General features: G+C 39.5%; 1 protein-coding gene across 2 annotated transcripts in view; it reads left to right on the plus strand.

Annotated features, from left to right (window-relative positions):
- Positions 1-15,354, plus strand: part of erbb4b (erb-b2 receptor tyrosine kinase 4b) — a 525,535-nt gene that overhangs the window by 349,943 nt on the left and 160,238 nt on the right. For both annotated transcript variants that reach the window (XM_074694273.1, XM_074694274.1), the window contains exons 6-10: positions 1,178-1,296; positions 3,698-3,839; positions 6,897-7,010; positions 9,071-9,197; positions 9,826-9,899. In XM_074694273.1, coding sequence (XP_074550374.1) covers positions 1,178-1,296; positions 3,698-3,839; positions 6,897-7,010; positions 9,071-9,197; positions 9,826-9,899 — 576 coding nt within the window. The remainder of the gene's footprint in view (positions 1-1,177; positions 1,297-3,697; positions 3,840-6,896; positions 7,011-9,070; positions 9,198-9,825; positions 9,900-15,354) is intronic.

Here is a 15,354-nt window from a genome sequence, read left to right on the forward strand (position 1 = left end):
AGCTCATCTAGGCTCTGAGGTGGCCCAGCCCAAGCGTTGTTGTCAAAGTTTTGATATTTCTTTTTTAAATAAGTTGAGTCTTAACAAAAAGCAAAGTTGTTTTACACCAACAGTCCAAAATGTATTATCTGTTGAGCCTAGTGTCCAGTGCATAAATCCCCCCATTTCTCACAGCTGAGGCCACTTCTCTGGATTACAATGACGTCTTAAAGGGAACCAAGCTCCTGCTCCAGGGATGATGCATTCAAAGACACGAGACAACACAGTGACTCTTCTACATCACTTGTCCCAACACTTTATTTCTGTTATGAAACCTGTCCATAATATATTTGTTATATAGAAGAAAGAAAATAAAAATATGAAAAGAAACACTGGGAGAAATTATTTTGTCATCTATCATCCCTAACAAAATGCACTTAATACACAGCCTTTCATGCAAAGTCTTCTTTTTCTAATTCTTTGTCTGTTTGCAAAAGATTTTAATTTGGAGTGATATCCCTCCTTCCACTTGAATTCCCCATTACAGACACTTTAGCTGTTTCTTTTACCAGCTGTCTTTATCTGTGAGATGGCACAGAGTCCTACTCCCATTTACATATGGCTGTCAAGAGACAACGCAGGCTAGCATACGGTATCCCATATGACTGCGACAGGCATACAGGGAAACGCAGGACAAACTCTCAGCATGCCTATATGCTGAGAGTTTGCCTATATGACTCAACAGCAGTACGTTGAGTCATATAGGCACGGCGACGTCTCTATTCAACCCAGACTGAGAGACCCTGAGAGGAGCGTGCAAGGAGACAAACATGTGACGAAGACAGCAAGTGGGAGGCAGACATGCTCTGGTTTTAGCTGAACATCAGGCAAAGAAGAAGAATGTATATTTTCTTTGCACGGGTATTTTCAATGGAAGCGTCCTTGTCTATATACATTTTATTCAATTTCTGTTCAGCTAGCTTTACCCACATGGTGCACATAGTGCCCGAGCAGAGGGTGACAAATTTAATCACACTCACTCCTGATCAAAGACAATCCTACAGGAACAAATGAGCTACTTCCCTGCCATTCCTCATTCAGTGTCCTTTTGTTCGCAGTGACTGGAAAGTACCACAGATAGTTCTCTGGTTTTATGACATTTTTTTGTCTCTTTTTTTCTTCATCTGTCACTCCACAGTAACTAAGACGGTGTGCGCAGAGCAGTGTGACGGCCGGTGCTTTGGTCCCTATGTGAGTGACTGCTGCCATCGTGAGTGTGCAGGTGGCTGCTATGGACCGAAGGACACAGACTGCTTTGTAAGTGACCCCAACCCCCAACACACACACACACACACACACACACACACAAACAAACACACACTCTCACACACCAGAAAGGACCCCAGAAAACTCCCTCCTGGCACGCTGGTCCCCTTTTATGTTGGACACATTACGAGACTGTCTTCTATTAGATAATGCTTGTGTAAGTTTGCACACCACATTTCCTGGTAATACTGTTCTTCATATTAACATTCATCAAATTGCTGATTTATTTATTTTATTTTATTTCATTTTTTTTCAGTTAGTGACATATTTCACTTCCGCTAAAAGGATTTCTTCATTCCTGCTGGATTTGAAGGATTATTTACTTTGACTGTAACTCAGGCAAATCTATTTGGGGCAAAGGCAAAAATAGTTGGATAATAATATGATAACCTCACTAGTTGTGTTGGAAAAAGGGTTGGTTTACATGTGAGTGTGCATGCTACCACCATACAAGGAGAGATAAACAGTGCTCACTGGTTGCATTAAGCCCTACTCATGCAAATAAAATGCAAACAGTATCCTTGCTAGCTTTAACTACACTGCCTTTGTTACATTTTAAGATAATATTTTTGAACTCAGTGTTTTGCATTTAAGTTACTTCCAGACTGGACTTATCCACATCCACACATTGCTATCCCACTTTTATTTGTGTTTGCATGTGACTAATGGACTCCATTTGAGCAAGATTAATGCAGCTAGGGCAAAAAATCACATTTTAAGAAATTGTAAGCTAAAAAAAAATGATACCTAAACTACCTGTAATGACTAAAAAAGTAATCAATGTAATGAAAAAATGTACTTTTTACGTTTATTTAATTGGAACTTTGTTCTTATTCCAAGAAAGCAGAAATGTAATTTTTCTTTTTTTCCATTGGCTTTTTTTTTTTTTTTTTTTTGCTCATTAGAGACAGTTTAGGCAGCATTTCTTCATTGTTATGTCTTTTTGCACTGGCTGGCTGAACTAGGCTTAAATTAAGACTTTCAAGACATTTTCTTAGAAATAAGACACAAATGCACAAATGTTTTGATTGGTTGCAGTGTTTCCCACATCTACTTACATGTTCCTGAACAGCTTACAACTGCTTACAAGCTGGGTGTTTGTGGGCAGAATTTGTGTTTTCTTGTTTTTTTTTATTAAGTGTCTTTGAGTACCTTTAAAAGCGTTGTAAAAATCTGATTCATTATAATAATAACATTAATAATAATAATAATAATAATAATAATAATAATAATAATGCTAGTAATAATAATAATAATAATAATATTATTATTATTATTATTATTACTAGCATCATTATTATTATACATATTATCATCGTTATTATTGTCATTATTATTATTATTATTATTATTATTATTATTATTATTATTATTATTATTATTATTATTATTATTATTACTACTACTAGTAGTAGTAGTACTAGTAATAGAAGTAGTATTGTTGCTGGTGTTGCTGTTGTTGATAACATCAAGAGTGTGGACAACCTTGTAATGACCACTCCTATAAACACAAAATACATCTCAAATAACATTTTGTTAGCAATACACACAGTTAAACATGTAACCACAAAAATCTGAATCTCATATTCACATCTTTACCTAGTCTACTGACATGTTTCTCAATATGTGTTTACATGGTTAGCTTTTTACAGGATAGTGATATGTGCCCCGACAGCCGCTTTTGTTACATCTTTGAGATGTGGCAACTGGTCGACATTGTTGGTTGTAGGTGCAGACAACAAGGCTGCCACTGATTGGTTGGTACCAGTTACCTCAGACAACATGACAAAAACTATGACAGAAATGCTGAAGTCAAATGGCCACATGGTGACATGAGTTTTCTGCTACTTCCTTACATGAGAGCCTTTGTCATCAAATACAGACTCCTCCTCCTCCTCCTCTTCATCTCTTCCCTGTGTGCTTTATTAGTTTGATATATTCTCTGCATGATAAGTCTATTTCTGGGCTTATAATTCACTGAGCATCACTTCAGGAGCCCCTCTGCCTGATGTGGGACAGGCAGGATCTTGCTCATTATTTGCAGCTTTTTGCAATACTTCACACTACCTCTTTTATTATTCTCATGAATGCATGAATCAGTTAGTCATTTTGAACATCTCTGTAAAATAGAGGGAAGTCTGAAATTACTTCTATCAAATGCATCAATTTTCTGGCTTCATATAACCTAATTTTTCAATCATTTACATTCTTTATCTTTTAAACCAAAATTTATACAACTCTCACAAGGATTGTCTTTGTATGTCCCTGTGTATTTTTGTTATAATGCTGCTGTATTTTATATTTTTTTGTTTCTTCGATTGTCACTTGTTATTTCTCTGTGGACCTTAACACTTGTTCTACCACTGTGTTTACTTTGGGTCTATACTCACAGGCCTGCACCAACTTCAATGACAGTGGGGCATGTGTGACCCAGTGCCCCCAGCCATTTGTCTACAACCCCACCACCTTCCAGCTGGAACACAACCCAAGGGCCAAATACACCTACGGAGCCTTCTGTGTCAAGAAGTGTCCACGTAAGTCGTGACATAAAGAAACAGTCTTGTTTTCTACCAAACTTGTAGTGACACTTTACAAAGTAACAACAACTCTGTTTGTCTAAACTTCTAAAATCGTTTGACAGGAGGTTTATAAGTTATGTTCACAGGAGTAACAATTAAACTGGTAAACGGGCTGGTGTGGCATAGGGGTCATATAAAATAAAGTCTGACCTCAAGTGGTAGCAAGTCATAGATAAATAAGGAAATTAAAGGGTGACTTTATCTAAATAATCCAGCAGTTGATGCGAGGCAGGATAGATCCATGCTTTCATGTTGTTCATGCCAAGTTCTGACCCTACCATCTGAATGTCATGGTGGGAATTTGGAACTCATCATTCTGTCACCATGTAAACATGCCTACATGCACTTAATTGTTGCCATGTGATTGGCTGATTTGGTATTCCTGTTAATTAGCATTTAAGTGGCCAGTGTGTGTATTTGTTAGGAGTGTAAAACAAGCACACTGATTTGTCCTTGTAGACCATGACACAGGGGTGTGCCATATCGTACTGTCTATGATAATACGGGTATAATTTTTTTTAAAAATAAGTTTGTCATTTTGCAATATTTGCAGTGCAGAGGCGCAATGATGTATGGCACTCTCTGCTGTGTACAAAACAATAATGGCCAAGAGTGAAAGTGGCATGGCAGCATCAACTTTGTCCTCACATGAGGATTTAGAGCCTAAAAGAGGAGCTACCTCAGTGATGTGAAGGTGGTTTGGCAGACCAAAGACCAGATATGCAGCAAGTGCAAATGTAACCGCGAAGGGTGGCAACACCACAAACATGTTCCACCACTTAAGGCTGAAACACACGGCCGAATACAACCAGGCTATGAAGACATGTGAGGAGGATGTGAAAGCTACGTTATTATCGGTGGATTTTTTTGCCTCTCCAATGGATGTGTGGTCGAGCCGAACGTCAGAACCGGATATCAGCCTTACCCCTAATTCACACACAAAACATGAGCGCCATGCAGCACAGTTCAGTGGATTTTGGGCACGTGCCAATTCTGAATGTGTCTCTGGAGCGCAGCCCCGCGGTGCGCAGCATAGGGCAGCACCCATAGCAGCTGGATACCTGAGATTACAAGATCACAGGAGAACCACATGTTCCTGCAGGAATCCCACCCATCACAACAAACTTTCATGGTAATTAATTAGCATGTTAAGCTCATCCCAAAATGGCCCTCCCAAAATTCAGCGCCTTCAGTCCATGCCTTCTCCTTTCTGTTGGTGTCCTTATAGAAAGCACATGTTTTGTTGCATAAAGAATTATGAAGTTTGTCACCTGCAAGATTATCTTGTGACGTCAGATTTCCTCTGGATCTGATCCACTTACTATGTTTACATTTTAAGCTTGTGTAGTTGTAGTAGATGACTGGAAAAGTGGCTTCCATACTGTGTGTGCAATAAAAATGCTATTATTCAGAAGCAGCAACCACTAATAATAAGTTGTTTGATTTTTTCTCTCCATATTGTCATAAATATCTTAATCGCAAATTTCTTTGAAGTATCGTGATCAAATTTTGAGGCTATATCCCCCACCCCTACCGTGACATACATTTAAAAGAGCATTATTTACCAATGCATCTCTAGCCATGTACACATGGACCCAAATATTCCGCTTGCATTCGGTTTATTTGCTCAAACCCAAAGAATTTAACATTTGTATTCACCTTATTCCGAAAGAAAAGTGCCAATTCGAAAAGACATTAAATCAGTTTCACAGGAGTGGGATATTCAAAAACCGATTGAGGTTTCATGTATCCACTCAAATGGAAAGTTGTCAGGGTGCGTTCTTTCGGCACATGCTCAGATATGATGTGAGACGCAACTGGAGACATTCCTCAATTTTAAAAATGGCGGCCAGCGGTCAGCTCTGGACTGCTGCGGAGAGTTTGTTTTTTATCCGAACTTTGAAAGAAATGAACAAAATTTCAAGACTGGACAGACAGAAGACTCCCAAAAAAAACTGTCGTCCTCCATCTTTGATTAAATCATGTGATGTTTACGTTTTTCTGCGCATGCCCCATTGATTCTGTTTGATAAAAGCGGTGCATGTAGACCAGAGATTGGAATATTCCTTTCAATGTATACTAGTGTTTTCAGAAAAAAGTCATTCAGAAAGATTCAGTTCGGAGAGACGAAAAACTCCTCATGTAACCGTGGCTAATGTTTTTGTACAGTTGGTTTTTAAAGGCCTTAATGCATAAACACTAGCCTGGCAAGATAAATACTCAAACTATTTCACTCTCTACACCATTTCAAGATTTAACAAAACAGCCAGTTTTCTGCCTTGTTTCTTTCTCACTTCTTTCATTGCGCTCTCCTTACATGACACTGATTTCTTCCGCGAAATTTGGCTCGACTTTCCTAAAGAGATGTGTCTTACTTTGATAAGAGGGTGTGCCTGGTGTGAATAAACCTTGCATTGTCAGCCTGATGGAGGTAATCTGTAATAATACTCTGGTGTGAGACTGAAATTTCAACCATGAAGCAATGAACAAGAGGTGGCACATTGTGTTCGACACATGCTACGGTTGTACTGTTCGTCAAGGTCCCGTCCTGACACTCATTCATCTTCATGAGCCGTCTACCTTGAAACAGCCTCTGTCCTTAGTGTGAGGTAACAAAGGCAGTAAAAGTGATAAAGAAGAATAAGGTTTGGCCTGCGTCTCTATCATTTCCTCTTATCGTTAGCTTTGGTATTACACCTCTTTTCTGCTGCTTCAACCCCTCATACACCACAGGTAATTGTTGTGTATTTAATCCATCTCATCTTTCTCTGTACATCTCAGTAAATATTTTTCATTTTTAGTTTCTCCTGTTTCTAAAGCTTAAAATTCCAAAACTCTACTTTCAAAGCAGAGGGATTGCCTTATTTTTCAGAGACGTTCAGTGTGCACTGGTGACTTTCAGCACTTCTTTATGTGACGGCCATCACAAAGTGCCACTTACTGTACCTTATGTTTCAGTGTGACAAACAGCAGCCACCTGTACTTGACATTTACAATGAAATGTTTTTCCAGATAACTTTGTGGTTGACCATAGCTCCTGTGTGAGAGCGTGCCCCAGCAACAAGATGGAGGTGGAGGAGAACCGCATTAAGAGGTGCATTCCATGTACTGACATCTGCCCCAAAGGTAAACCACATACAGACACGAGGAGAAATGATTACGCATCTTTCCCGCTTGACCTGTTCATTTTTCAGTGAAAAACACAGTTCATTTCAGAAACACAAGACACCAGCTCACCTGATACAATCTATTGGTTAATGGTAATGATAATAGTTTTCTTTCTGTTTAGCCTTGTTTTCCACTGATCTTGAACTGTATCACAATTTTGTAAAATGAACAGCTGGCAAAGTCAAAGCATCCCTTCTTCCATTTTTAATAAAGAGAGAAAGACCTGGCACAAACTGTGTGTCATCTGTAAACATGTCTACATCAGTACTGTAGCGTACTTTAGCTATTTATAATGTTACATTTTTTAAGTTAATGTAGACAGCTGTCTGTCAAGGCAACAGGGAACACGGCATGACAGTAGGTTGAAAATATGATGTATGCTGTTGTATGGTTGCTCATAACTTATAGGTAGGGTCTGCAGGAATTTTCGTTACATGTTAGTGAACACAACATTCAAACTAGGCTCCTCCTCCTTGGCTCAGTGCCAGCAGCAGCACACACCCACAGCATCCAACTGTGACTACTTAGAAACACTCACTAGCCCAGCAACCAACTGTACAACTGTACTACATGGGCGAGACTCAAGAGTAGGGGTGGGTACCGAATTAGGTACTTTTATAGGTACCGACCGATTTCTGTCAAAAGTACCTGGTATCGATTCATGTAAAACCAAAAGGTACCATGTTTAGGTACCTAAATGCATCCTTTTGACTGTGAGGGAGTGGGAGAGTAGGTGATTTTCCATGCTGGACCTGAACACAGCATTGCAAGGTTATATATTGAAGAATAAATTTGTTAAATTGAAAAAAAAAAAACAAATTTCATCCTGAAAAAAAATGATATTTTTCACCACATAAACACAAAAAAGTACCGAAACTTGGTACCGTTGAGTACCGGTACCGTTTGCCAGGTACCGGGCATCGGTACCGTATCGTTTCAAATGTGAAAGGTACCCACCATACTCAAGAGCTGTGCACCTGATTTGGCATGTTAGCACAAGCTAATCATGGGTATTTGACACATATCAACTAATATTGCTCCTTGCCTGTGCTGCTCTCAAAGTTCACGAAAGCCAGTGACAGTCGAGCCAAGCCTCCCCCTCGTTTAGGATAAATTTTTATCTGTTTGCCGTTTCGTTTCACTTTGGTTGTGTGTTTCTTCCTCCGTGTTACGTCCATTATCGTAGCTACTGAAAAACGTTATCCACTTGCTACCATTAACATGCAAAGTCACTTGCGCACTGAGCGCTTTGTGATTGGCTGAGGTAACAACGCTTGCTCTCTGCCCAGAAACACCCTGACACAACCAAAACATCAACATGCAGTTGGAAGAGGGGGTTGAGGCAGACACAGACACTGACACACATGGATGGAAACTTGTAAAGGACAACGGATCAGGAGTGTTCCTGTAAAAGTTGAAATCCTGCAGACCCGACATTTAAAGAGTGGGTGTTATGCTGTAAACTAAACAAAATAGTCCATTTTTAAAAGTAGCAAAGCCTCGCAAAATCTTTATGAGACATGGTGACATGATGAGGTCATCACACGAGGATGTCCAAACTACTTCATTATACATTGGAAAGACTTCAAATACCAAAATCTGCCAAAACTCTTGCCCCCCAGGCCAATCAGAGGAAAGGGGGTTTGTGGAGGGGGAGCCTTAAAGAGACAGCAGCTAGAAACAAAGTGTGTTAAATGGAGGCTGAAATTAGGGGTTTACTGAAACACCAGTTTGATTAAAAAAAATAAAATGAAAAAAAAAGAGACTTTGGGTAAGCTATGACAGGTTTACCAGAACGACAGTATAATGCCTGGACGAAGCAGAATACCCCCCCTTGAACAACCACACTGGACTGCCAGCTATTGCACTTCCTTGGTTACTGACATTCACGCTACTATTTGTTATTTTTCATTTGTCAAACATCAAATGGAATAATCAAAAACTGCAAAACAGAACATAATGAAGTGTTATTTTTCCTGTTGCATCAATTCATTGTACTGTCTCGTTGTGTGCTCCAGCGTGTGATGGCATCGGCACAGCCAGCCTCCAGTCAGCTCAGACGGTTGACTCCAGCAACATCGACAAGTTTGTCAACTGCACCAAAATCAACGGCAACCTGGTGTTCCTCATCACTGGGATCAAGGGGTGAGAGTTTAAAGTGCTAAATCTATCAGAAATGCTCAGGAGGAAACCAGCCACACTGTCATCATGGTGGACATTTGGTGTTTTGGTCATTGTGGTGTGAAAATAAATAATGATCGAATACTTTTCAGTCTTAGCCAGATTACCAAATCAGCAGCTTTATTCCTTATCACATGGGTTCATAGACATTGATAGACATATTTTTTTAATTACATCTGATACACTCATGTTTCATTAATGTTTCACCTAAACGCCTCGGTGCAGAAAGATTGCACTGTATTAATTGCTTGTAATGCAGTGTTAGTGACGGGGAGAGAACAAGTACACTGAAAGTGCCTGGAGAACAAACAGAGCGACTAAATGCAAACCCTCATAAATTGATCTTTAAATAGTGTGGAAAGACTTTGCTGTAGGGAAAGTAAAGCTTAAACAGCAAGAGTGTAGTGGGTGTCTGTGGGAGATAAACATTTATTTATGAGTTAATTTACAGTTTGTATGTCTGCAAGTAATCAATGATATGTTTTAGAAACTTTAACCTGCTAAAAAACAACACCACAAAGACCAAATACTGATTCTTTCAAATGAGAGCCTTGTCTTAGCATAAAGATTAATTTCCCATGATCCTCTGCAGGGATGTCTACCACAATATCGAGGCTTTGGACCCTGAAAAACTCAACGTATTCCGCACTGTTCGTGAGATTACAGGTGAGTGTGATTATTCATACATCATGCATCTCAAATTCCAAAACAAAATTTAAAAGAAAAAATGAATAAATATGATATTTTTTTTACTTTCATCCCATATTCATAGGCCGTATAAGTGACTCTTGTGTGTCTTTGTGTTTGTGTGTATACGCGCAAGTCGACTCCCACCCCCACTCCTTCCCCTGAGACTGTCCACAGCAAGGACAGACATCGCAGCATAAGATGAATATCAGATGAGTCTTTCAATCTCCTCTGTGTCTCTGCTGTCTCTCCCTCGGGGAGTCCCTAGCCTTGAGTCTCACAGTCCCAGCTCTACCTTCACGCACCATGAAGAAAAGATCCAGAACATGTGGTGCGCATCGTTAATCCCCCAGCTCCCCTCTGCCACCACGGCTCCTCGGCTGCATGTATACTGTCATCTTTCCAGACGTTTGACAACGCCATCAGAAAGAAACCTTGTCTCTCCGCCATGACACTCCCGCAAGAAATGGGAAAATATTGCTGCTGAAATATTGGTTGTGACACTTTTGACTTATGATGGGGTTTGGCAAAGAGAGGCTCCATGAAACTTTCCCTGAAAACAAAATACACAGTTACTTCAGCTGTTTACAACTGATAGGCAGTTTGATTATTTGACATATTTCCTGCTTCAGTTTGTTTATTTCACTTTTTCACTTTTTTCACAAAAGTATATATATATATATATATATATATATATATATATATATACATATATATATATATATATATATATATATATTACAAATGTGTGTCATAGATCTACCTTCAAACTCCTGCAAGAACCTTTTATCTTACAAAACAGAACAGAGTAAATGTAGAAATATTGATTCTATCAGCAATCACCAGCAAAACTCATATCCGCTCGCTAGGGGTGAAAAAGGACAAACAGGCCTTTGTGAGGCCAATCCTGACTCTTTTCATAGTAGCATAAATGATTTTGGGGTCAAGCCATGTAGTGTAGTGTAGTAGGTTTTTGAGAGTAGATCACAGCCATGATCAGCTGCCTCTGATTTCTCAGGTGAAGTTTTGGTTTGTTTTATCTGCTTCCCTACTTAAAATTTTTTTACCAGTGCAAAATGGAAAACAGTATCTGAAAGACTCTTTCTCGGTGAACAATTGAAATATACACCAATCAGGCACTACCTGGGGACTCTAATGCAAGTCAAAACGACAGACATACCATTAACTCTACAAACACTTAAGCATCCATTCAGTGTTTTGTCAGTTTGTGAGAAAGGTGAAACTTTTACTCAATACTTAAAATTGAAGTCCTGTTCTCCGACTATAAGTTTACAACTGAAACTCTGCTGAAAATTGACAAAACCGCGTCCTGATTTGACATTTATAGTGTGAGTGCTCATGTTGTGCTCGACAGTCCAACCATATAGTGTGGGCACATAAATCATAAACAATTCACTTTCACAGTGTGAGCTCTCTCTCTGCTGCTGCATTAATAAAGTTGTACAGTGTGTGCCCAGACTAACATTTTCCATGGCAGAGATTTCTGATGAGTCATACGCTCGAGTGTCAAAATAACACAGGGTGAACTTTTTTTTATTTTTTATTTTTTTTCTCCCCACATGATTAGGACTAGTAATTACCAATGGGAGCATCAGAATTGACTGAAAGTACCACTCGGAAATTCAATAAGTGAGGTTTTGTGATGCTTAAATGCCAAAAATAAAATATCAATATAGATATTGTGGAAGTGGCTGATTTATGGCTGTTTATTTTTAGTTAAGTACCGAGTTATTCTGCCTGTGCTGAAAGTTGAGAGACAGCACACTGCAAAAAATGAAGTCTCAGAAAGTCTTTTTGTCTCTTAATGGGTAAAAATGTCTTATTAGACTTAGTATAAGCCACAGTCACCTGTCGGCTCCAGAAAAAAATGTCTTGTTTTAAAATGAAATCCAGAATAAAGATAAAATGGAGCCAATGCCAATGGGTCAAGACAAATTTACTTGTCAAATTTCTTGAAGTAAGAGCAATGTCTTAATATGAGAGACTAAAAAAGTCAATTTTTCCTACCCAACTGTTAGATCTTTATAAGCATTCAGGTATCTTTTTTTTTTTTTTTCTTTTGACGTCTTTAAACAAGACTTTCATTCTGGTCCTCAGGTGAATGTGGATTATATTGAGTCCAAAAAGCCTCAGCCAGTCTCAAAACATACCTAACCCTATTAGCAATGAAAGCAATAGGATGCTGGTTTTCGAGGTAGCCCATAAGTTACTTGTGTCACAGCTTTAAGTACCTGAGGTAGAAAACAGCCACTTGTCTGTAGAAGTCGATTGTAGCTCAGTAGTTTGCCTTTCAAAGGTCAGCTCACAAACCTTCCTGAGTTTTATTTGTCTTTCAAACAAGTTGGGATTAATTAGCTACTAATGGATTGAACTTTTAACCACAAGTACAAACTCAAAGAGACAAAAACTTAGAGGAGGAAAAAGAGGTGGGAAGGGAAAGAAAAACCTTACATGATGTAAAAACACAAACAAAAACACAAGATGAAAACCTCATTTTGTTTAAAGGACACAGAAAAGCGGAGTGGAGGGACATAATAATTAAGTGATTTTCATAGTCAGAATGTTTAATCATCAGTCATTAATGATCACACAGTCAGTCATGAAGAGTGCAATCAGCTACTATCTTTGTAAACTACATTTTGATTTCAGTTTAAGCGTCAAAATGAAAGAAAAATGCACTTTTTATGTATTCTTCTAATCAGTGTCTCTGATCTTGATTTAAGAACCCTGTAACACAATTTGAAGACTTTTTTATGTTACTCAAACAAGTCTTAATTCTCAACAATAATCAAAAACTTCATTGTGAAGTGTTTTTATTTTTCCCTGTTTGGGAAGCGATCGTATTTCAGGCCGAGTGATAGAAGGGAACAAACCATTGTCCAAATCCCCTGCAGTTTGAGATATGTGTCAGCTCAGCGTGTCATCTCTCCGAGCTGTCAGGAGAACGTGACTCCTTACAGAGGAAGCCGACCTGCCTCTGTGGCCTCAAGGTCACCAGCAGCTCTGCTACAGCTTTCAAATGAGCTGTGTAGGAGGACAGCTCCAAACCGCCACACCAACACACCCACCCGTCTCCAGCTTCTGTTAGTGTCCTTTCCTCCTAATTTCATCTTTCCCTCCCTCGTTCTTCCTCTTTCTTCCTTTAATTATTTGGACTCTTTCTTCTTCTCTGGCATCTTCACATGCTTATTACCACATAACAGGCAGACTGAGTCATGCTCTTTAGCATAAGTGGGTGTCTCTCAGTGTTGTGACTCAGGTTGAAATCACAACTTAAGAACACTTAACCTTTGCCTGTGAGCACTTGTGTCTGTGTGCTCCCATGCCTTCATTTGATTTGTGCGTTGGTGTGCTGGCGTTGTGTCTTTTAGTGGCCTGTAAGCCTCTGGTGATCTTTCTGTTTTTTATTGACAAACCAATTACTGACAGAGATGGCACGGTGAAACCAGACCAATAATAACCTATGCCTTCAAGGTTGTTTTCCCTCATTTTTGTGACATTTTTTATTCATTACTTTCCTTTTGTCTTTAATATTTTTACTGTTATATAAATAGTTTCAATTAATTAAATTTGGTTGCTTGTTGAAAATAGCAGCAGTTGTATTTCTGCACCCCCTCCGTAGAGCTCTAAGTGTTTAAATCAAGATACATATGGCCTCCTTGGCCCAAAGGCAGTCATACTTGGAGACCTGCACCAGGTTTAGCAAGAAACAGAATCTGAAAGAATGATGCCAAGACACAAGAAAACTCAGAGAAAGAATCAGGGATGATCCAGAGAGCCGTACAAATCATGAACAAAGTCTCAGTGATCAATGGCTGAGGGGACAGAGATGTAGTCTCACTTTGGGTCATGTTTTGGGTCTGAGCAAGTAATTTCTCCATCAGCACACATTGTACTGACATGTTTTTTTTTCCTCAACTGCCTTTATTTTTTGTATTAATTCTTAAACTTACAAGTTTTGCCCTTTAAGGGCATGGCCTACTTGACTGACAGGGGGCCACGGGGGAGCTGTTTTTTTTTTTTAAATGTACCTCATTCAAACTCAAACTAAGCTTGATTGAATCAGTATATCATCCACTCGTAGTCATCAACATGCTAAGTTACTTGTGCACTGGGCGCGGTGTAATTGGCTGAGGCTACCATGCCTACTCTCCACCCAGAAATGTCCTGACACAACAGAAATATCAACATACAGGCAGAGGAGGGGGTTCAGGCAGACACAGACACTGACTCACATGGATAGAGGCCTGGCTGCCCATACAGAATACATTTAACAAAAAAAAAAATGTATTTGCTTTCAAGTCTCTCCATGGACTTGTGCCACCATATTCCTCTGAGCCTCTGCACCCATACACACCCTACCACTCCCTCAAGCCCTGAGGTCAGCTGACCAGCTGTTCCTTAGGGTGCTGAAAACCAAGTGGACAACCCAGAGTTTACTGTGGTGGCTCTAAAGCTTTGGAATGAGGAACCACAGCATGTTGAACAAGCCTCGTCTCTGTCTGTTTTGAAATCTCTTCTTAAAACCCATCTGTTTACCCAGGCCTTAAACATATAGTAGTCATAGTAGTAGTGATTTTATCTATTTATTCTAATTATTCATTTGATTGGTCTTCTGCATACCTTCAAATTATGTTTTATTTTTTTAATTTGTATTTTGCATTTAGTTTTCTTTTATCTCATTAAGCTTTATATCTTACTGTATTCTTTTTATTTTTCTGTGTGACACCTTGTTTAACAGTGTCTGTTTTTAAAGTGCTTTACAAATAAAGTTGGATTGGATAGAATAGAATAGAATAGAATAGAATAGAATAGAATAGAATAGACTAGAATAGAAAATACTTCATTTATCCCCGAGGGGAAATTCAGGAGTCACCGCAGCATTTAAGAAAACAAAAGTAAGAAAGAGTATAGAAAGTGCAAAAAGGTCCATAAGAAATTAGGTGACGACTTCTCGTCCACCACTCGTCCACCACTCTCCAGCCCAGCCAGCCTCCACCTCCACAGGGTCCAGGACTGAGCCTCCCCAGAAGTCTGTTCAGTCTCTGTCTCCTGGATCCTGTCTGCCCACAGCAGGTGAAGCTCCTCCAATGTGGGGCCGGCGTCCGGTGTCGGCTCCGTCAGCCACGTCCGTGAACAGCACGATGCCACTGGGTTAGCACAGCTAGCTCGTCCATCCCAACGGAGATAGATCCCACGTTCCCATCAATGATGGATGGAAGGACAGGTCCACGTCGTCACCTCCCAGCTCACACCCAAGAACCAGCACGTTGTCGTCCTTACCTCCTCCTCCTCAGCTCGAGGGAAATCATCAAGCCTTACACTAGTTAGCATTGACATGCTACAGGCTGCTAACAGCTAATTTCGCATGTAAACAATGCAGCCATGGTTACATGTAGGATCTCCAGACAAA

This window comes from Halichoeres trimaculatus, unplaced genomic scaffold (assembly GCF_033239565.1).
Source record: "Halichoeres trimaculatus isolate MK-OKI-2021-1 unplaced genomic scaffold, fHalTri1.1 fHalTri1_scaffold_19, whole genome shotgun sequence".
Classification (NCBI taxonomy): domain Eukaryota; kingdom Metazoa; phylum Chordata; class Actinopteri; order Labriformes; family Labridae; genus Halichoeres; species Halichoeres trimaculatus.